General features: G+C 45.7%; 1 protein-coding gene across 3 annotated transcripts; it reads left to right on the top strand.

Annotated features, from left to right (window-relative positions):
* Nucleotide 1: 1 nt before the first annotated feature.
* TEPSIN (TEPSIN adaptor related protein complex 4 accessory protein) lies at nucleotides 2-22,510 on the top strand. 3 transcript variants are annotated; one of them, XM_033961371.1, is made up of 13 exons: nucleotides 2-69; nucleotides 2,274-2,346; nucleotides 3,109-3,200; nucleotides 3,620-3,713; nucleotides 4,108-4,175; nucleotides 4,906-4,984; nucleotides 6,149-6,220; nucleotides 6,323-6,511; nucleotides 6,935-7,112; nucleotides 8,965-9,078; nucleotides 10,509-10,587; nucleotides 16,684-16,818; nucleotides 21,292-22,417. In XM_033961371.1, the coding sequence occupies exons 1-13, from the start codon at nucleotides 31-33 to the stop codon at nucleotides 21,859-21,861; spliced, it is 1,782 nt and encodes a 593-aa protein (XP_033817262.1). In that variant the 5' UTR covers nucleotides 2-30; the 3' UTR covers nucleotides 21,862-22,417. The 3 variants fall into 3 exon arrangements, with proteins under 3 accessions (XP_033817262.1, XP_033817260.1, XP_033817263.1); XM_033961369.1 differs by having other exon boundaries at nucleotides 51-170; nucleotides 21,292-22,440; XM_033961372.1 differs by lacking the exon at nucleotides 16,684-16,818 and having other exon boundaries at nucleotides 51-170; nucleotides 21,292-22,510.
* The last annotated feature ends 415 nt before the right edge of the window (nucleotides 22,511-22,925 follow it).

Raw genomic sequence — 22,925 nt, 5'->3', positions numbered from 1 at the left:
ACGCCAAACTAAGGATGGGGCGCGCGCAGAATGGCCGCGCTGATGGACAGGCTGGCTTTCCTGCAGAAGGTCTGACTGGCTAGACGGGGGCGATGAGAATCGAACTCGCAACTGCTCTAACCACTTGGCCATTCCTCCGCCCTTCAAGAGGGGGATGTCGAGGCTCTGTGGTCAGAGAAGGGGTTGGGGGAGGGGTCAGGGTCTTAGGGATGGGGGGGTTTGGGGGGTTAGGGTCTTAGGGGGTTGGGGGGTCAGGGTCTTAGGGATGGGGGGTGGGGGGGGTCAGGGTCTTAGGGATGGGGGGTGGGGGGAGTCAGGGTCTTAGTGTTGAAATGTCTGAAAGTCATTCTCTTGGATTCCTACTTATTATTTCTAAAGCGCTGAACATTTTAACATACAACAGACGGTGCCTGCTCAGAAGAGCTTACACTTCTTGGTAGCATCTGAATGTAATTGAGGCGTTTGGCACTCGATCAGAATAGTTCGAAAGCAGAGCCTTTACATATTACATACTGGAATTTACACTTGATCTTAGCCAAAGGCTGAGGAGTGAAAACGAGATAGGAAGCCTGATTGTTAAGGCTTTAAACTCCTTCAGTGTTTATGGAGGTTGACGGTCAAAATGTTTATCTGGCACCTTTTAACTAACTACATTTGTGTGGCTAAAACACGTGAAAGGCACTTTACCTATAATCTTGGTGCTCAAATTATAGGTGTAACTTTTAGTGTGGTGCCTAAGTGCTATGCTGCAAGCGTCAGCTTAATTTGCATAGACCATATCTGCAGGAGTCAAGATAAACAGGGCTTGCATTTATGTACATGACAGGGGATGGTGTAAACATTAAGTGCAAAAATGAGGGTCTCGGTTTTTATTTGGGTTGGCGCCTCCCCCCCTCCCCCCCTGGACCTGTTGCAGGCTTCCACCGGGCCTGCCATCAGACCTGGTGGTCCAGCAGTGGGCTGGGACAGCTCTTGCCGGCCAACTTTTAACAATTTTCACCTCCCTGAATTTAAAAATGGTACCTTTTTAAAATCCCTGGTGGTTAAGTAGTGAACTGAGGCAAGAGCAATCTTCCTATGCTCCTTCCCCATGCAGAGCTGATATTTGAATAGCTGCCACAAGCTCTCACACCAACCTTGAGAGTTCCTGTGGACTCACAGTTGCCGTGAAAACTTGCAGCAGCCATTTAGATAGTGGCTCTGCATGGGGCAGAAGCGTAGGAAATTGCTTCTCCCCCAGCTCACTGCTTGACCAGAGATTTTAAAAAGGTACCATTTTTACAATCGAGGAAGCAGGAGGGAGGTGAGAATTGTTAGTCAGCTGGAACATCAGGCCTGAAGGATCCTTCCTGTTCCAGCCACTGGTGGACCCCAGGTCATATGGAAAGACTCAGTAGAGGCCTGCAAGGCATCAGGAGGGAGGGGGTCAGGGTTCAGAGCTTGATAGGGCAGTAAGGCAGAGGGGACAGGGTGCAGAGCCTGGCAGGGGAGGGAGGGCCTGTGTGCAGAGCCTTTCACAGTACTTGAATATGACACCTCCCCCCTGGTTTATATTCGAGTCAACCTTTTTTCCTCCTTTTTTTGGGTGGGGGGAAGGTTATCTCAATGCATTCCAGAGATATATATTGGTACTAGACCCCCAATATGTGTCACATTAGGATAAAAACTTGTATTGAAAAAAACCATGCACTGTTAAGATAACTATGGCAAATTGTAACCTGGAAACTATATTTATTTGAATTAAATCCCTAATATGTATCGAGTTAGGATACAACCTTGTATTGTAATCTTGTTTGTAATTATGCCAAATTGTAACCTGTCAACTATATAATATGTATGTTTAACCTGTAAGCTGTTCTGAGCTCTTTAGGAACAATGGGATAGAAAACGAATTAAATAAATATTCGGGTGGGTTTATATTCGAATATATATGGTATCTTGGGACCCATTTACTTAACAGTAGCCCTGAAACAGGTACAGAGTCAACATGAAATCTCTAAACTTTCACCCCTTGTTTCACATAGGCAGAGAGGCATAGCAGTTCTCAGATAAGGTATCGGCAGTTTGGGTGAAGGGTTCTGCTCTAAGGCTTAACAAGGCTGCATTCATTTTGCCAAAGTGATCTGCTTCTTCCCTTTTAATGAGGGACCTGTTTAGATCATCACACCTTCCTAGAGGAATCAAGTTTATGCTAAACCAAAGACTGCAAAGCGGCTGTGGGAGAAATCTAACTCGGCTCCCTGCTACCTACTAGTTAATGTTTCTCTTTTCAGCTCCCCACCCTGATGAAAGGAACATCTGACGATGAGGTGCCATGTCCTGGGTATCTCTTTCAAGATATTGCTAGTATCCTTTTTATTTAGGAAATTTGGTTTCAGCAATGCAGAACAAATGCCAGGACATGTCAGCTCACTAGAGAGAGCAACCATCACAAAGCTTTTCAAAATGGCATATGTTGCACGATTGGATTCATTGCTTCTTATATACCGCTTGACAGCTTGGGGGAGAGTGTGGTGCAGTGGTTAAAGCTACAGCCTCAGCACCCTGAGGTAGTGGGTTCAAACCCACGCTGCTCCTTGTGACCCTGGGCAAAGTCACTTAATCCCCCCCATTGCCCCAGGTACAAAATTTGTGAGCCCGCCAGGACAGATAGGGAAAAATGCTTGAGTACCTGAATAAATTAAACTGTCCTGAGTTCCCCTGGGAGAGCAGTATAGAAAATGGAATGAATAAATAAACAGATAAGGCCATTATTAATGTAATTATTCTGACCTGCTGCTGATAAATTGTAGTAGGCCCAGTATTTTAGTCAGGATTCACTTTGTTTCTCCATGGATTAGGAGAGCTGTATTTAGTTATGTGAGGAATTTACATCTGAAACTGAGATATAAGTTAAGTTCTATGTATTAAGAGTCAGTCTGGTTCTAGGTAACCTGAATTGGTATAGACTGGGATACACAACACTTGGATGAATCTGTATTTCGATGCTGTGATTTTCAGTTTGGACACTTCCTGGGGGGGTTAGAAGTCTAGAGCTGCTGATTATTAGGGAGAATTTTCCCCTTTAACAATGAGCATGGACGTTTTCCTAATCAAGCATCTGTTCAGAAATATCTCAGGAGTCTGAGGGGAGCAGTCGGTGTCTTCTGGAGTATCTGCTGAACCGACTACAGAATAAGTCCTGTCATGTCAAGCTAAAGGTAACTTCCAGATGGTCATTAGTCTCATTAGTGAGTAGCAGGAAAGGGATCTGTCAGGACTGGACATTGCTGGTAACAAAATGGCTGGGCTTAACTGACCATGTGGCACCGTGTGAGAGTGGATATGTGTATGTTTGTCGGGGGCACTCCAGGCTTTTGAAACGAAACCAGTGGTATGACTATTTGTTCTCCAGTTTGGTGGGGGTTTAATTGTTAGTTTTAATGATAACTTCAGAATATAAGCATGAGGGATAAGGCAGTAATTGATCAGAAATGGACTTGGACAACAGAAGTACTCCAATGCTGTAGTAAAAACAAACTTTGTAGAGATGGCCACTGCCTGCTCCCCACTCCCACCATGATAGTGTGCTGAGACAGCATTTGATACCTAGTTACAATGCAGTTTTCCCCATCGCCAGGTGTTGAAGATTCTGCTCTACATGTGTGCGCATGGCTCACTACACTTTATACTGGAACTCAGACGGAATGTCACCTTTATTCAGGAAGCTGCAGGTAAGTCTGAGCCCGGATCTGATCCTGTTCTGAACAGCAGAGGAGACATTTCTGCTGCTTGAGAAGAATACTTATTGGCCGGTAATGCAGTCACTGGATTTATAATTAAAGCTGTGCGGTGAGGACCTCCAACAGGACTGTGAAATCTGTGAAGGTGGACTAGAGATACTTCCTTATCCTCCTTCTGTGCTTCCAACTGTAACATATACTGCAACAATGTTTACGATATGAGCAATGTTTTGTGGTCTTTGATCCTAGTACCAAGTTATTTCAGTGATCATGGGAAAGTAGTTGGAAGTGGGCTGAGTGAATGAGACAGTTCCAGATCCATTTCTCTTTTATGAATTTGCCGTGTAAGTTTGGCTTCTGCTGAGGGCATTCTCCTTTTGTCTAGTTTTCAGCGGCCCTCCAGACCCTTTACATGGGAGCAGCCTATATCAGAAAGTTCGATCGACTGCGCAGGTAAATCCTCAGGTTTAAGCTTTGCACAAAGGACCACAGTAGAGCTTTACTGACAGAGCTGTGGCTCAAGAGTTACTAGTATCAGCTGAGACATGATGGGATTTGAGAGGAGAAATGTGAATTTTCCAGTGAGCGACTCAAGGTCATTTCTGGTCCGAGAATGAAACTAGGCTTCAGTTCCCAATGCAGCTTCCAGTAGTTCTTGCTTTACCTCCATATCTGAACCAATTGCTGGAGTGGAGGAATAGTCTAGTACAGTGGTTCCCAATCCTGTCCTGGAGGACCCCCAGGCCAATCGGGTTTTCAGGATAGCCCTAATGAATATGCATGAGAGAGATTTGCATATAATGGAAGTGACAGGCATGCAAATCTGCTCCATGCATATTCATTAGGGCTATCCTGAAAACCCGATTGGCCTGGGGGTCCTCCAGGACAGGGTCGGGGACCACTGGTCTAGTAGTTAAGGAGAGAGGAGGGTTTGAATCCCACTGACATGCCTTGTGGCCTCAGGCAAGTCGCCTAACTCTCTCTATTGCCTCACAAACAGACCATGGGCTCTCTGGGGACAGGGAAATACTTCTGTACCTGAATGTGTAATTCACCTTGCATTAGCACTCAAACAGTGTGAGCCCTCCTTTGCCAAGTAGTGCAGTCGATATCCTGTAAGAGCCGTATGCTTGTTTCTGTATTGTTTCTCATGGTCCTTCATTCAGAACTCTGTTTTGCCTAGGACCTGGCAAGTGCTTTATTTTCTGATGCCTTAATATCACAGTCTTTGACTCCAACTTCCAGAACCCTACCACAAACAGGTAATATTAATAAAAACTACCAGTCTGGCCCAGAGAGATTTAATATCTGGATTTATAGCCCACTAGATTCTATAAGATTCAAAGTGGATAACAAGATAATAGCCCAAAACAGTAATAGAAAAAAAATAATTCTCTAAAATACATTTATATACCAGTCTAAATGATCATATAAGTTCAGTGCTCTTAAAGCAGCCGATGCACATGATCATATGGCTTAATGCTCTGCCCCTCAGGCATGAGATCCCAGGTCCTACCCATAGGAATAGAACAGGTAGCTCCGCATTTAGCATGTAAAAGGACATGTGAGTGCATGGATCTTTATAAACAGTATAAGCAGTCTTAATTCTGTTTGCTAAGCACAGACACTTAAATGAACTAATACAGAAGACTCTCACTTAACCGGCACCCATGGGGTTTGGTAGATGCCGGATAAATGTAGTTTCTGGTTGCTTGAAAGCTACTATTAAAAATAGGCCTAATTAATACTATATCCCATCTCTTCCACCCTTCCCACCCTCCTTTCTGGTCTGGGTCTCTTTCTGTCCTTTCCCTCCCTCCCTCTGCACAGGTCTGGCCTCCAATAGACCTCCCCCTCCCCCTGTAGAGCCAGTTTCTCTTACCTGCGGCTCTCCCAAAACAGCAGAGGCAGCGCTGTAAACAGGCTGCTTGAGGCCAGTCCCAGCAGGACCTTTCCTCGGCCGCGTCGGAAGTGACGCAGCAGGGAAAAGGCCCTGGGGGGATTAGGTCAGGAACGTGGGAGCTGATGTTTTTTTTTTTTGCCAGTTGATTGAGAGTGCCGTTTGGTTGCGTTCTGGTTAACTGGGATTCTACTGTATTGTGTACATAGTACTACTACTGTGTATTATTTCTAAAGCACTGTCCAACAAACATGCAAGAGACGGTCCCTACTCAAAGAGTTTACAATCTAAAATGACAGTAATGAGCCTCACTCCTGAGCCAGGGTATCTGGAGTAAGACCTCAATATGTCATGTTTACTGCTATCAGAAATCATTGTGAAGCATTGTACTAACAAAAGCAGCAGACTGGTTTAAGTAAGCGTCCAGATATTGATTCTCGGCCACTGCACTTTGCTTTTTCCTTTTGAATGAAGTTTCAGCCTTTTCTTGTTCAACGGACGCAGTTTGTTTTTCTCTTGCTTCAAGGGATGGGATCTCAGCCCACTCTGTCTGCGACTCTACAAGGCTTTGGTTATACTCAAGAGCAGTTTAGCCACAGTAAGTGTTTCCCACTGGGTTGACTCTGTTGGTAAATACGGGACAACTTTTAAGCTGTTATAACTTACTCTTCCCTTTTTCCCTCCTTTGGTTTCCTCTTAGGTTCTGTTAGTGAATCTCTGCTTTCCACCATAAAGAAGACAGCGGAGGTCATGTCCAATGCTGCGCCTCCCAACTCCCTTAGTAATAAACCTCGGGAAGAGGTCTACCAGCCAGTGACAATTCCATTGACTGGTAACAGCTGTCAGATGCCAAGCGAAATGCCACCTCTGTCAACCCACAGCACGAGAGGTTTATCGAAGTCTTGAATATGTTGCTGCTTGTTACTATGCTTTGCAGACTAGAATATTGTCGCATTCATACAGGTTGAAATACTGCTACATGTATTTTTAAGTAGTTTGAGCCAAGCAATCCAATTGTCCACCAGCTATTGGAGGAAAGCTTAAATCCTATATAGAAGAGAATAAGAGTGGACAAACCACAGGTCCATCAAGCCCAGTGTCTTGTTTCCAATAGTGGACAACTCAAGTCACAAGTACCTGACAAGATCCCAAAGAGTAAACATATTTTATGCTGCTTAACATAGGAATAAGCAGTAGATTTCCCCACAACGGCTTATGGACTTCTCTTTTAGGAAGTTATCCAATTTTATTTTATTTTTTAATACCCTGCTAAGCTAACTTCTTTCACCACATTCTTTGTTTCCCCTTTAAGGGAGTCCTTACCAGCCAGGGTTAGCAGGAGGAGGGTGGGAGGAGAATGACAGTGGCCACAGCTCCCAGAACTCATCACAGGAGACCTGTGACCTCAGCAGGACATCGGGGTCCTGCAGCAAGTGTGGCAGTGACAGCCAGTCTGGAACCAGCAGAGAGGCAAGCGATGCAGCAGAGAGGTGAGAAGTAGCACTGGCAACCTGCATGTTATAGTTAAAGATGATGTATTGTGCCAGGGTCCCCGATAGATGCAGATTGGTAATCCATCATAATATTTACCAAGTAGTTTAGGGCTTTGGTCCCACAACTATACAAGAGTTGCACTAAAGATAATTTTTTTAAAAACATGGCTGGTGTGTAAGTTAAATATTTCATTTTGGTAGAAATGTCCTTTCAGAGGCTTAAAAAGGGAAAAAGTCAAGTCCGATTTTTAAGTTGCTGATTTGTCTTTATACAGAAGGATTAAAAACCCCCCTACAGAATGGGAATAGTCTATCCGATATAAACATAGCAAGACCCTGCGAGAGGGGTCCCCAGTTCTCGGGGCCTCTGCTTCCAGATATGCTCCTTCATCTCTCCTTATGAGCCCTTCTACTTACTCTTCTCCTCCAATATCCAGTCTTTTAATGGTCCCCTCCCCCACCCCCCTGCTTCTCTTATGTGTTCTTTCCTGTTCTTCCCCTCTACCAGTGGGGTCTTTTCCTCCTATCCATCCTCTCTTCATGGCCCCTTCAAGGATCTATCTTCCAATGCTCCCCTCCCCCCCAAAAAAAACCCAAAACAAAACATAAATTTGCCTCATCTGGCTGACCAATCTGAGATCCAACAGAAGTATTTAGGCAGCAATAGCAGTAAATTGGTTTATACCTCTAAGTTGCAGACAAGGAAGCAAATGGGAACGGACAATGAGCAATCCACGGGAGCCAGCAGGATAAAAGAAAGCTTGTTTATTTCAGTCCAGGATATACGGCACAGCCAAACCGCCTGCATCAGGGCTCACTGTATTTGGGACTTCAACGAATATAACATTGCATGGGAATGATGAAAGCATTTTTCATCATGCGCAACCTCCTCTATTTAACCTCCCCTAAACTGTAATCCCCTAAGCGTCCCCCCAAATTGTAACTTCCTGGAAATGTCAACTGCAAGGTACAGGCGGAATAGAAGCCACTAATGTAATGTAATGTATAAATCCCCGTGGTTTTCGTGACCTCTTGCTTGTTTTTGGGGATTTATATTTCATCATTCCCATGCGATGTTATAGTCGTTGAAGTCCCAAATACAGTGAGCCCTGATGCGGGCGGTTTGGCTGTGTCGTATATCCTGGACTGAAATAAGCTTTGGGCTCCTTTTACTAAGCTGCGATAGTGGTTTTAGCACGTGCCAAATTGCCGCACATGCTAGACCTTAACGTCAGCTTTGAGCTGGCGTTAGTTCTAGCCACGTAGCGCGGGTTTAGCGTGCGCTAAAAACGCTGTTGCAGCTTAGTAAAAGGAGCCCTTTGTTTTATCCTGCTGGCTCCCATGGATTGCTCATTGTCCGTTCCCACTCGTTTCCTTGTCTGCTTTGCTTTCATGGGTTTGTGTCCTGTTGAACTCTTGGTGGTGTTTACCTCTAAGTTGCAACATTCTGTCCCTGTGCAGGGTTTCCTGGGCAATAGAAACCTGTAAGGGGGGGGGGATGCTGCTGCATGGCCTGTGAGCACATGCTGGCTCTCCCATTCAGTTCTCCTTTTCTAGCCTAGTCTGTCAGTAGGTTATGTGCTATGGCAGGCTATGATAAACCGAGAAAAGTTCCTGCTTTCCTATGCAACAGCTAAAAATGACAGAAAAATCCCTACGCCAAATGAAGACTGGCAACAGGGGGATCCTAAAATCCTTATCCACAATGACCTCAGTTTCTGAGCTCAGTATATCGCAAGAGCTATGCGGCCTAAAAGGAGCCTTGGTGGAAGCTTCTGCTTGTGCTGTTTGCCAGGTCTGCATTAGAGCACTGCTTTCCTCTGTTATAGAAGAACAATTTGTGTTGCAGAGTGGAAGCTATCAATCTGAATGACTGTCTGCAAGAGATTAACCTGGTGAAGATAATAACCAAGGGAGACACCGTCTTCCTCAACCGAGAGGAAATACAACATTTTGTGAAGGGGTAAGATGCACTTGGCTTTACATGCTTTACCCTCTTCACTGAAAACTAAGGGCAAGTCATTTAAGTTCTATTTTGATTTTTTATGCACTAGTTATCCTAATTTGAGCAATAAAGCAATCAAGGCTTGGATCTTCTTATCTTTGCAAACTTGGATTTTCAGCTCTGACAGAAATTAAATAGAAAAAAAGAAAACAATTGCAGATGGTGTATGATGAAATGCATATTGAGCCACATTTTGAGTTAATTTGCACTCAAAAACAAGCACATCTATCGTATTGATTAGCAGTTTTATCTTGTTTAGTTTCACCATTGTTACAATTACCCATACATAGCTTAAAGAACGTTAAATTAATAACCTTCAGATTAAATTTTTTTTTGTTGGTTTTGCAATTTTATAATTGCAATTATAATGTGCCATGAAAAACATTTGCTCTGTTTAGTGTGTTGGACCTAAAAAAAAAAAAAAAGTTTGAGAGACACTGATCTAATGTATTTAGTACAGTACTCCTCCGATATTCGTGGGGGTTCCGTTGCAGGAACCCCCGCGAATGTCGAAAAACCATGAATACGGTTTTTAAGCAGGGGAGACGAGAGGGCAGCCGGAGCGCCGGCGAATAAGGGAAATCACTCACTGTATGCTCCGATCGCCTCTTCCTGTATTAAGTTGGACCTCACCAATCAGCTGCTTTGACATGTAGCTCCTGATTGGTGAGGTCCGACTTTAGTATAGGAAGAGGCGGTCGGAGCACCACAAGTGATTTCTTTCACTCGCTGGCGCTCCAGCTGCCCTCTCCTGCCTCCTCTTCGTGTTCAAAAAATACCGCGAATGACCGGGGCTGTGAATTTGCGGGGGAGCACTGTATTTGAATGTCATCTGCCTAGACGAATAGTGTGAATCCTAATGATTATTCTAGTGTCAATAATGGGGCTAAGAACAAGTTGAAAAGGATAAGTGATAGAAAAGAACCTTTGCGGTATCCCAGAATCAATTGAGAAAGGAGTAGAGTGTGTTATTGAAATGTACCTTGTAAGCTTCAAACCAATTAAGATCTGTGTGCTTAATCCCTAATTTTTCTAGCCTGTCTCCTGCTATACAGAAAGTGCAAACCTCTCCATCTCCTGTAGCTCCACCAAATGTAGGATTCTTGTTGATGGCTTTCTGTGTATGTTTTCTTTTAGTAACTTAGTACTTTAATGTTACTGCAAATACATACATTGCATGCAGTATATGGTATTTTTTAATGGCTTGACAAAAATGGAAGAAAGAACCTAACCCTGTGTTTCCCATAGGAACAGCCTATCGCTTTTCACATTTTCATGGTTCGGGCAGCTTTTGGGGGGGGACTGTACCCTCGTGAATAGTGGAACACACTATAATTGCTAACATAAGGAAAGTTTATTTTATCACATGAGCTCTTTGTCCTTCCCAGGTGTGCCCTGCTGAACTGTGAAGCCGTGCTAGAGCTTTTGAACCATTCGCTCAGCGATGAAAGGATCTGTGTCCAAATGGTGAGACTTGTTTGGCTGTCACTGCAATGTCTAGACCAGGGGTAGGCAATTCCGGTCCTCAAGAGCCACAGGATATCTACAATAAATATGCATAAGATAGATTTGCATTTCAAGGAGGCAGTGCATGCAAATCTATCTCATACATATTCATTGTGGATATCCTGAAAACCAGAGAGAATTCTGGTGCTTTCAACCAGGCACATATGCATGCATTGATTTCCAGCTCAGCAGTCAAACATCTGTCTAATAATGTCAAGACCAGACATATAATTCTGTTTGAGGATGAAAAATGCCTGCAGTTGCAAAGCAGGCTATGAGCAGAACTCCTAAGTTGCTTGGGGATCAGAGGATGTAACAGTTGTATCCTGTCTGTGCATTAAAGTTGTCATTTTTCACTAGGAGGAATATTTAGGTTGCGTTAATAGATCACTGATAAATGAGCATTTTTATGTGTTATCCTTGTGTGAGCCTCTTGTTTTGAAGATTTATCCAAACGTTTGGTTACTGTGTTTGCAAGTGTTGGTTTAAGTGAGGCAGAACTGTGCAAAAGACACATTCTTTAGCACTCTCCAGACAGGTATAGGAAATCTTACAAGCGGGTATATATCTCATCATGACCAGCAGGTGGAGACTGAAACAAAACTGTGGAATAGTACATAAGAGGTACCTTCCCCTATTCCTATCAGTCTTCTTTCAGTCTCCAACAGGTGTGAGTGAGCTGTAACCATCTCCCTTGGTAGGGTTGTTGGAATTTGTTTAGGGATTCTAGTCCCCGTTTTTGGCTAGATTGAGCTTGGGTGGGCCCTGTTTGGAGGTCTGTACGACCTCGGGGGTGTCAAACCCGGCGGGTCTTGTGCTGGGTCCCTCCCCCCATTTCCTCCACCTCCCCACATATTTTTAGAGGAGCCTCAGCAGTAAGCCATACCCCCTAATTCAAGCAAGGCATATTGGTGTCAGTCGGTCCTCAAAGGCCGCAATCCAGTCAGGTTTTCAAGATTTCCCCAATGAATATGCATGAGATCTATTTGCATGCACTGTTTTCAATACATATTCATTGGAGAAATCCTGAAAACCCAACTGGATTGCGGCCCTCGAGGACCGACTTTAGAAACATAGAAAGAAACATAGAAAGATGACGGCAGAAAAGGGCCAAGGCCCATCAAGTCTGCCCACTCTATAGACCCTCCCCTTAATATTAGCCAATGTTCTACCCTGATCCACTTAGGGATCCCACATGGGCGTCCCATTTATTCTTAAAATCTGGCACGCTGCTGGCCTCGATTACCTGTACTGGAAGCTTGTTCCATTGATCAATCACTCGCTCCGTGAAGAAATACTTCCTGGTGTCGCCGTGAAATTTTCCGCCCTTGAGTTTGAGCGGGTGCCCCCTTGTGGTTGAGGGGCCTCTGAGAAGGAAAATGTTATCTTCCACTTCTATACGTCCGGTGATGTATTTAAACGTCTCAATCATGTCTCCCCTCTCCCTGCGTTCCTCGAGAGTGTAGAGCTGCAAACTGTTTAGTCTTTAGACTTTGACACATATTATAAAAAAAAAAAAATCCTGAGGTAGTGCCAGTCTGCAGGGTTGCTTTCCCTTTTAACTTTGCTGTATTTTATTGCATTTTTTTTACTAACCGTCAATTTTGTTTTAGCTAGGTCACGTATGGAGCAATGAGCACTTCACAGGGGGAAAAGTGCTCATTGTGTTCCAGAAGCGAGGCACTCGCTGTCGGCCTGTGCAACGGCGTACAGGTCGGAGCGGTAGTGGAGCTCTGTTGGCAGGGACTGCAGGCGCACAGAGCTCCCCGCCGCTAGTGCCTTGTGAGTCGGCTGGAAGCAGTGGGGAAGCCAGGTTTTCCCCCAACGCCCATGGAGGGTTTTCCTCAGCCACCGACAGTAAGGGTAAAAAGGATTCCCTATCTGCCGGTTCAGCTCAGGACTCCCTCTCAGCTGATTTTTTAACAGCTGATGCCAGCTTGCCTGCTTTAGCGGCTGGGACAGTTCAGGCTTCCCAGCCGCTACAAGCCCTAGAGGGGTTGTTTTTGGCGGGAACTTTGCCATTTTCTCAGTCTGGCCCCTCCATTTTGTCTGCAACCTCAGGTGACGTTCCCCCTAGTCCCTTGGGACCCCGGGGGGGTTTTCCCTGACTTAATTTTTGCATTGTGCAAAGCCTATTTTCAGGCGGCTGGGGGGTCCCACGTGCACCCAGGGACATTCCTCCGCACCCCCTGTGGCTTTGCCTCACTCTTCTCCTTTGGCGTCCCCTCTCCCTCGTCCAAGCGCCCGAGGGTGGCTTGGGATGAGGATTGGTGGTCAGAGGAGCGTGTCGGCCTGGATGAGGATCTGAACCCTTTTGAGGAATTCCAGGATCCTCTCGAGGGGACGGCAGCTGGCGGCGGGTTTCCCGCTTTCCAGTGAAGAGGCATCCGTGGTGCGCCTTTTTCAGAGGGATGAGCTACCAGACCTGATTCAGTAGGTCTCATCGGTGCTGGGTTTTGAAGAAGTGCCACCGGAGACTCTGCGTTTGGGGGGGACCCTCTTCTTAGGGGGATCCGTACTGTTTCTCGCTCTTTTCCTATGCATCAGGAAATTCGGGATATTGTACTGGCGCAGAGGAATTCGCTGGAGGTGCCATTTTGGTTAGCACATGCCATGGCTCATTTGTATCCCATTCCGGAGGGGGATAGGGCTACTTTAAAGTCACCACTGGTGGACGCGGTGGTCTCAGTATTTGCTAAGCGGCATTCCGTGCCTGTTGAGGGCGGTTCTGCTCTGAGGAGCGTAAGTTGGAGACCATTCTTAAGCAGAATTTTGATGTCTCTGCCTTGGGAGTCCAGGTGGCTATTTGTGGGGGCTGGTAACTCACGCAATGTTTATGTGGGCTGAGCGTGTCTTGGATCGTGAGTCTGATGACTGGTCCTTAGTGGATCAGGAGATGGCAAAGATTGCGATGGCTGCCTCGTTGCTCTCAGATGCTCTCTATGACTTGGTGCGGACGTCGGCCAAGCCTATGGCTTTTGGATTGGCTGCGCGACGTGCCTTGTGTCTTCGTGCTTGGTCGGCGGATGCTGCGTCCAAAGCTAAGCTTACCAAATTTCTCTTTTGAGGGTCTTTTTTGTTTGGAGAGGACTTAGATAAGTTGGTTCAGACTCTGACTGACTCTAAGGTGCCCTGCCTGTCTGAGGACGGTGCCTGCCCGGCGTCTCGGGGTGGCACTGACCGTGAGCGTCTAAGGCAGTTCCGCAAGTATTGCCCTGGGTGTGGGGTGCTACTTTCCAGGCTTTGGGGTTTTCTTGGGGTTGGTTTTATCAGTGCATGCAGTCATTTCGGGGGGGCTGGGAATCCCTCCACCATTTCTCCCACTGCCTGTCCTGCACAATGACTCTTTGCTGGCACCCTTGGCCTGGCTGCGCAAATTTTTTCCCAAGTGGGCCAAGATCACATCCGATCAGTGGGTCCTGGAGGTGGTGCGGGATCATTATGCTCTGGAGTTTGCCCGCTCTCTGCTAGATCATTTTCTAGCCTCTCTGTGTCAGGTGGCATGGAAGAAGCAGGCCTTTTGCCAGACCTTTCAATGCTTGCTAGATCTCAAAGCAGTTGTTCCAGTGCCCCCTCTTAGGAGTGCGACACCGGCAGGTATTCGATTTACTAATGGTTCAAGAAGGAGGGGACCTTTCGGCCCATCCTAGATTTAAAAGGGGTCAACAGGGCTCTCAGAATTCCCTGTTTTCGCATGGAATCACTGCAGTCTGTCATTCTGGTAGTTCAGCCGGTGGAGTTCCTGTCTTCTCGCGATCTGACGGAGACCTACTTGCATGTTCCCATTCGGGCCTCCCATCAACGCTTCCTTCGCTTTGCGATCTTGGGTCAGCACTATCAGTTCTGTGTGCTTCCCTTTGACCTGGACACGGCTACCCGGATGTTCTCCAAGATGATGGTGGTCATCGCGGCAGCCTTGCGTTTAGAGGGCATTCTGGAGCATCCCTACCTGGACAACTGGTTGATTCGGGTGAAGTCGTTGCAGGAGAGCTTGGGTGGTGGAGTTTCTGCAGTCGCTGGGATGGGTGGTCAACATTTCCAAGAGTTGGTTGGTCCCATCTCAGCATCTGGAGTACCTTGGGGTTCTGTTCGACATCTCCTTGCAGAAGGTCTTCCTTCCAAAGGCCCAGGTAAGAAAATTGCAATCTCGGATTCGTCTCCTTATGGCGTCCTGGTGCCCTCATGCACAGGATTTCCTCCATGTCTTGGGGTTGATGGTGACATCCCTAGATGTAGTAAGGTGGGCGCGGGCCTTCATGCATCCTCTTCAGTTTGCTCTGCTCCGGAGGTGGTCGCCCCAGAGGCACAATTTGGATCTTCCTGTTCCTCTGCGAGGCTTGGTGCGCTGCAGTCTTCGTTGGTGGCTCCAGACCTCTCATCTTGTACAGGGGACGAGTCTGGATCAACCACAATGGATGGTGCTTCCCACGGATGCCAGTCTCCTCTGTTGGGGAGCTCAGTGTCTAGGTCACTTAGCTCAGGGCACCTTGTCCACAGGGGAGGTGTCCTGGTCGATCAATATGTTGGAGACCAGAGCCGTCCGTCTGGAGCTGTTAGCCTTCCGCACCTTCTAGTCGGGCAAGTCAGTCAGAGTTCTGTCGGACAATGCCACGGCAGTGGCATACCTCAATTGTCAAGGAGGCACCAAGAGCACTCAGCGCAGGAGGTGGCTCTGCTCATGGTCTGGGCAGAGTCCCACTTTCAGGATATCTCGGCCTCCCACATAGCCGGAGTAGAGAATGTTCAGGCGGACTTCCTCAGTCGTCACATGCTGGATTCCGGAGAGTGGTGTCTCAGCCCCGTGGCCTTTCAGTTGATAGTGCAGGCTTGGGGTCAGCCCCTGATGGACCTGGCTTGATCTTTTCTCTGGGTTCAGCTTGCGGCCTTGTCAGCCTTTCGTGGGTTGTTGAAAGGTCAGCGTTTGACTGCCTTTCCTAATGTGATTCGCTTCTTGCAGGTGGCCAAATTGCTCGCCTCCCGTACGACCCTCTGTTCCATCTTGGGATCTGAATCTGGTTCTGTCAATGCTAGTGCACCTTCCTTAAATCGGTCTTCTTAGTGGCCATTACTTCAGCTAGAAGTGTTTCTGAGCCGCAAGCTTTCTCTTGTAGGGCTCCCTTCTTGGAGTTTTCTAGGGAGCGGATGGTCTTGAGGCTTGTTCCTTCTTTTCTGCCAAAGGTAGTTTCTCCTTTTCATGTCAATCAGGCAGTGGTCCTCCCAAGGAGACTGTTGCTTCCGCTTATCTTCTGAAGAAGAAGCCTGTTCCAGAATTTCTTAAGGTTCATTCCACTGGGAGTCAAGCAGCTTCTTGGGCTGAGTATTTGCTTGTGCCTCCAGTGGACATTTGTAAGGCTGCGGATTGGTCTTCCTTGCATTCATTTGTCAGACACTACCGGGTAGACGTTCAGGCGCGTTGGGACGCGGTGTTGGTTGAGAGTGTTCTGGTGTCGGCCCTTCGGGGGTCCCACCCATGATGGGGACTGCTTTGATACGTCCCGCTTGTAAGATTTCCTATACCGGTCTGGAGAGTGCTAAAGAAGGAGAAATTAGGTTCTTAAGTGCTAATTTACTTTCATTTAGCTTCTCCAGACCAGTATAGGACCCTACCCTGTCTATTGTCATGTTATTATGGCTGTTGCGCGGGCAGCTTTTGGTTTTTGCTGCGGGTTCTAGTATTTTTCTAGGGCTGGGGAGAATTGAGAACAGGGGCTGTGGCTTGGCTGGCGAGCTGTGAGGACATTTTCTTTCTGGCATTTCTCCTCTGCATTTTCCAACAGCATTTGGATATGTTAGTTATTACTCCTGTTTGGAGTATTGTTTATTTTTGTTTCAAATTCTTAGTTCTGCTTGGTTATTTAGCAGACTGATAGGAATAAGGGAAGGTACCTCTTATGTACTGCTCCACAGTTTTGTTTGTCTTCACCTGCTGGTCATGATGAGATATATACCCACTTGTAAGATTTCCTATACCGGTCTGGAGAATCTAAAAGAAAGTAAATTAGCAGGTAAGAACCTAATTTCTCCTTAATCAGAAGGATTATCCCTTTATCCCCCCAGAGAGTCTTATGCGCCATCTCATCCCTCATGTGTGCTGATCTTTTATCACCTGACCAGATGTTTATGGTGATCAAGACACGTTTGCAGCAGCTCAACCAGGGGAGCCCAGGGCCAGTAGCGAACAAAGCAACAAAGGTGAGTGCATGGACCCTCTTACCAACTGTCAAGATGAAGGGGAGGTGTTGGTGCTGGAATACCCCTTGGTTGTGTTTTTACAATGTTTCAAGTTTGTTTTCTACTGCCTACTAGTAAGCCATCTAGGCTGTTTACAATACCTGTGACATCTTCAATAGATCTTCAAAGATGGGCCTATACTATCGTCCACCCGGGCAAACCGGAGATAGCGATAAAGAAATGGATGCCGAGATGAAGCGAGAATGCAAAAGCGGTTACACAGTTGTTATGGGAGATTTCAACTACCCTGGGATAGACTGGAGTCTTGGAAGCTCAAGATGCGCTAGGGAGACAGAATTCCTGGAGGCTATACAAGATTGCTTCATGGAGCAGCTTGTTAGAGAACCGACGAGAGGAAATGCCACTCTGGATTTAATCCTAAATGGACTAAGGGGGCCTGCAAAGGAAGTGGAAGTAGTGGGACCGTTGGGAAACAGCGATCATAATATGATCAAGTTCAAGGTTGAAGTAGGCATACCGAACGGAAAGAGAACCATAGCGACATCTTTCAACTTCAGGAAAGGAAACTATGAAGCAATGAGGGAAATGGTAAGGAAGAAACTTAGGAACACTTCCAAAAAATGGCAAACAGTAGAACATGCCTGGTCTTTTTTCAAAGACACGGTGAGCGAGGCACAAAATCTGCACATCCCCAGATTCAGAAAGGGGTGCAAAAAGGGTCGAACAAAAGACCCAGTATGGATGACTAAAATAGTGAAGGAAGCGATAGGCAATAAGAAAAATTCATTCAGGAAATGGAAAAAGGACAAAACTGAAGGGAACCAGAAGGAGCACAGGAAGTATCAAAAAGAATGTCACCGTGTGGTTCGAAAAGCCAAAAGAGAGTATGAAGAGAGGCTAGCCAGGGAGGCACGAAATTTCAAACCGTTCTTCAGATATGTTAAAGGGAAACAGCCAGCTAGGGAGGAGGTGGGACCGCTGGACGAAGGAGACAGGAAGGGAGCGGTGAAGGAGGAGAAAGAAGTCGCAGAAAGACTCAACATGTTCTTCTCGTCTGTATTTACAAACGAAGACACAACCAACATACCGGAACCTGAACAAATCTTCAATGGAAATCAAGCAGAAAAATTAACATCCATGGAAGTGAGCCTTGATGATGTACACAGGCAGATAGAAAAACTTAAAACTGACAAATCCCCGGGTCCGGACGGAATCCATCCCAGAGTTCTGAAGGAATTAAAGGAGGAGATAGCGGAACTACTGCAGCAAATTTGCAACCTATCCTTGAAAACAGGCGTGATCCCGGAGGATTGGAAGATAGCCAATGTCACGCCCATCTTTAAAAATGGATCAAGAGGTGACCCGGGAAACTACAGACCAGTGAGTTTGACCTCGGTTCCGGGGAAACTGGCGGAAGCACTGATTAAAGAACACATCGATGAACATTTGGAAAGAAACGAACTTTTGATAACAACCCAACATGGTTTCTGCAGGGGGAGATCGTGCCTAACGAACTTATTGCACTTCTTCGAAGGAATTAACAAACGGATGGACAGAGGAGACCCCATAGACATCATATACCTTGATTTCCAAAAAGCCTTTGACAAGGTGCCTCACGAACGTCTACTCCGGAAACTGAAGAACCATGGAGTGGATGGAGACGTACATAGATGGATCAGAAACTGGTTGGCGGGTAGGAAACAGAGGGTAGGGGTGAAGGGCCACTACTCGGACTGGATGAGGGTCACGAGTGGTGTTCCGCAGGGCTCAGTGCTCGGGCCACTGCTATTTAATATATTCATAAATGATCTAGAAACAGGCACGAAGTGTGAGATAATAAAATTTGCGGACAATACAAAACTATTTAGCGGAGCTGGGACTAAAGAGGAATGCGAAGAATTGCAAAGGGACTTGAACAAATTGGGGGAATGGGCGGCGAGATGGCAGATGAAGTTCAACGTTGAGAAATGTAAAGTATTGCATGTTAGAAACAGAAACCCGAGGTACAACTATACGATGGGAGGGATATTATTGAATGAGAGTAACCAAGAAAGGGACTTGGGGGTAATGGTGGACATGACAATGAAGCCGACGGCACAGTGCGCAGCAGCCGCTAAGAAAGCAAATAGAATGCTAGGCATAATCAAGAAGGGTATTGCAACAAGGACGAAAGAAGTTATCCTGCCATTGTATCGGGCGATGGTGCACCCGCATCTGGAATACTGCGTCCAATATTGGTCTCCGTACCTTAGGAAGGATATGGCGTTACTCGAGAGGGTTCAGAGGAGAGCGACACGCTTGATAAATGGGATGGAAAACCTCTCATATGCTGAGAGATTGGAGAAACTGGGTCTCTTTTCCCTGGAGAAGAGGAGACTTAGAGGGGATATGATAGAGACTTATAAGATCATGAAGGGCATAGAGAGAGTAGAGAAGGACAGATTCTTCAAACTTTCGAAAAATAAAAGAACAAGAGGACACTTGGAAAAGTTGAAAGGGGACAGATTTAAAACGAATGCTAGGAAGTTCTTCTTTACCCAACGAGTGGTGGACACCTGGAATGTGCTTCCAGAGGGCGTAATAGGGCAGAGTACAGTACAGGGGTTTAAGAAAGGATTGGACAATTTCCTGCTGGAAAAGGGGATTGAGGGGTATAAATAGAGGATTACTGCACAGGTCCTGGACCTGTTGGGCCGCCGCGTGAGCGGACTGCTGGGCATGATGGACCTCAGGTCTGACCCAGCAGAGGCATTGCTTATGTTCTTATGTTATATCAAAAAGGGAAAATGGAATAAGCGAGAAATACAGTTCATTTATTGTACAGAAAGGAATAGTAGGTGGTGTCAATGGTACACCGACGAAAGCGCACCGGACATTGGCGTGCCAATAATTGTGCACCGACATCTGCACACAGAACGAGTGTGCGCTGCCGGTTCCACCGCTTTCATGCCTTACCGTTAGCATTCTGGGGGGCTGAAAACTTCCATTCTCTTGCTGTTAGGGAGTTTTCAGTGTGGTGGTGGGGTTCCCCCCTCCACATCCCCCCCAGTGGGAATGTGAGCTAACAGTAAGGCATAAAAGCGGCAGAACCGGCGGCACACATTCGTCCTGTGGGCAGATGTCGGCGCGCCAATGCCCGACGCACTTTTGACATGCCACCGGTCTCGGCACTGGTGCTCCTGGAACCAAGTTTCCTGGCACAGGTATGATGGGAGAGAGTGATAGTAAAAATGGAATAAATTTTTCTACCATGACTTGATAAAAGGGGGCCTTAGATATTAACTAGCTAGTTTTCCTTCATTTAGTCTCTTCAGCCCATCCCACAACCCTCCAGGCATCCAGAATAAAGTCTGTCTTCACCAAGAACTACCAAGCACAGATTTCAAACTTTGATGTTTATTTGAGTTCATAATTGTTTATTGGGCACTGTCTTTGCTTTAGTCATCTACCAATTTATTCCCTGGATTATGGGGGTTAAATTTCTGGTTGCCTTACAATGGAAATGTTGACTGGCTGTGGACATGGCGATTCTTGAGAGGGTCCAGAGGAGAGCAACAAGGATGATAAAGGGAATGGAGAACCTTTCATATGCCGAAAGGTTGGACAAGCTGGGGCTCTTTACCCTGGAAAAGCGGAGACTGAGAGGGGACATGATAGAGACTTATAAAATCATGAAAGGCATAGAGAAGGTGGAGAGGGACAGATTCTTTAGACTAGCGGGGACAACAAAAACAAGAGGTCATTCAGAAAAACTGAGAGGAGACAGATTCAAAATGAATGCAAGGAAGTTCTTCTTCACTCAGAGGGTGGTGGACACCTGGAACGCGCTTCCAAGTGAGGTGATAGAACAAAGTACAATATTGGGGTTCAAAAAGGGACTGGATGACTTCCTGGAAGCGAAAGGGATTGCAGGGTACAGATAGAGGGTTACTTTACAGGACATTAAGCAAATAGGGTATGAGCGTTTTAGGTTAGGATCACTAACAGGTCATGGATCTGGGAGGCCGCCGCAGGAGCGGACTGCCGGGCATGTTGGACCCCTGGTCTCACCTGGCAGGGGCAATACTTATGTTCTTATGTTCCATCTGCTAGTAGGCGTGCATAATCCACACACCTGGAATGGTCTGGAGAGACTAAGGGAAAGAAAATAAGAGATTAAATCTGACCACACCTTACTTTCACATAAGGTGATTCTTTTTTTAAACTGCCTTATTCGTTTACTAATACCCCTTTAACTAGCATGTCATTTAATGAATGGACAGAAGGACCAAGCTCCTGTCTCGTCTTTCAGAGAAGGGGTTAAGTGGAATGGCAATACACTGGACATAGGGCCTTGTCTTATCTCTGCTCTATGCTGGGGTACCTTATGTTTAATCTAAATATTGTATTGTCTCTATAGGCAGTAAGACTGATATTTAGATACTGCTAGAAGTAACTTGATCTTTCATGTTTGTGATTTATGTCATTTGTCAGATTCTAAGGCAATTTGAAGCTCTGAACAGAGTTAAGTTAACCTCTGGAAGCCTGCCATGTGAAACTATGTCATCGTGTGGCCCGGAGGAGGATCTGTTTACCAACACCTTCCCTATGGCTGAAAGAGAGAGGGTGGTAGAACCTTTACAATTCTCCCCTTTACTGGGTACATCTGAGTTCATGCCCACCAAAAAGCCTCATGCTGAACTTGCCATGGATTCCCCCTCGCAGGGGGCAGAGCCAGGAAGTGAGAACAGGGCCATGGAACCTCACCACCCAGCTGCTGACACAAGTTGTGCAGGATCACAACTCGCCATGTCAACAACTGCAGAGGTGTCCAGGAACAGAACAGCACATAGCTCCTCTAACAAAGAAACCTTAACTCTGCATTCTCAGGGAGCACAGGACCACAGTATGTCACTGTTTGCTGGAATGACGCTGGTTACCCTGCCAGCTGGAAGGGCAAGGCATGCTGAAGCAACAGAATCTGAGCTGCAGGCCAAGGAATGTAGAGAAACCCTAAATGGCAGCCAAAGGCAGCCTTCTGTTTTCTCTTTTTTGAATATTTAAAGGGACAATGCCTACGTCCGTAAGGATCTACTTGAATGTTTCTTTTCTTGAGCTGAATGGTTTGATTGTTTTTGAAACAAAATGTAAATGATTTGGCTAGGCTTTCAGTTATATCTTTTACTGCAATGTATATAAATATCAACCTTGAGGGACAAATGTCCTTAAGTATATGCCTACCTCCTCTGTATAAGAAAAGACTTAATGTTGCAAGAAGCAGCCACACTCCTCCACTCAGCCAATGGAGTGAATAATTACATTAAAGTGTTGTACAGTCAAAAACTATATTGATATTGAAAATGTTGAGATGTCTTAAGTAGTATTGAAAACTTATGTACAGAATCGTTTTGATCCTGTGTGATGTAAATAAAATATCTGGATATAGCCAGAAATCAGTCTCTGCTTTTTCTACCTTGCTACTGAACAACTCTCTCCTCTTTACTGTTTGTTTCCTTTATGGAATTAAGAAATTATTTGTAGGTCCCATATTAAACCTTATGCTCCCCACCCAAGCGATGTCTGTTTGGAATTCACTACATCAACCCCTTCTGTTCAGTGACTTTAAATAATGGTGATGAGTGGACCATACAGCACCTGAACCAGTTGGTGAAGTTTTGCAAAAGTTACATATACACTCGTACTGCATATGTGCCTACCTAGGGAAAATAAATCTTTGAGAAAACATTGCATAAGACGGTTTATAAAGTATTCCGTATTGTTATTATCCCATATGATTGGGTTATTCAGAGTAACCAACTAGTTAGGAGTATTTTGAGAGCTGAATTAGGGAAATACTGCTCTATAGCAATACAATTCCACAAAGTAAAGCAGTGACAACCAGTCAAGTTTTTTGGTACCCTGAAAGGTTAAGAGTATTTGCATTTATCCAATAAAAATATTAAGAAATAGCAATGTGTCATTTCATTGCATAATATAACTTCCATCCGGAAAAATTATTCTAGTTCTTTTTTTTTATTATTATTATTAAAATACCAAAAGAGATGTTTAGTGCTCATGGGTATATCTTTTTGACTTTTGCAACATCATACATTTCTGATTCTGTCTAC

This window comes from Geotrypetes seraphini, chromosome 10 (genome assembly GCF_902459505.1).
Source record: "Geotrypetes seraphini chromosome 10, aGeoSer1.1, whole genome shotgun sequence".
Classification (NCBI taxonomy): Eukaryota; Metazoa; Chordata; class Amphibia; order Gymnophiona; family Dermophiidae; genus Geotrypetes; species Geotrypetes seraphini.
This window is presented reverse-complemented; position numbering and strand designations above follow the sequence as displayed.

Coding starts and splice junctions, on each gene's coding strand:
- TEPSIN (XM_033961369.1), top strand. CDS start 93: ATGAGAATCGAACTCGCAACTGCTCTAACCACTTGGCCATTCCTCCGC. Junction 2,347..3,108: donor TCTCTTTCAAGATATTGCTA/GTATCCTTTTTA, acceptor GCATCTGTTCAG/AAATATCTCAGGAGTCTGAG. Junction 6,512..6,934: donor GTCAACCCACAGCACGAGAG/GTTTATCGAAGT, acceptor TTCCCCTTTAAG/GGAGTCCTTACCAGCCAGGG.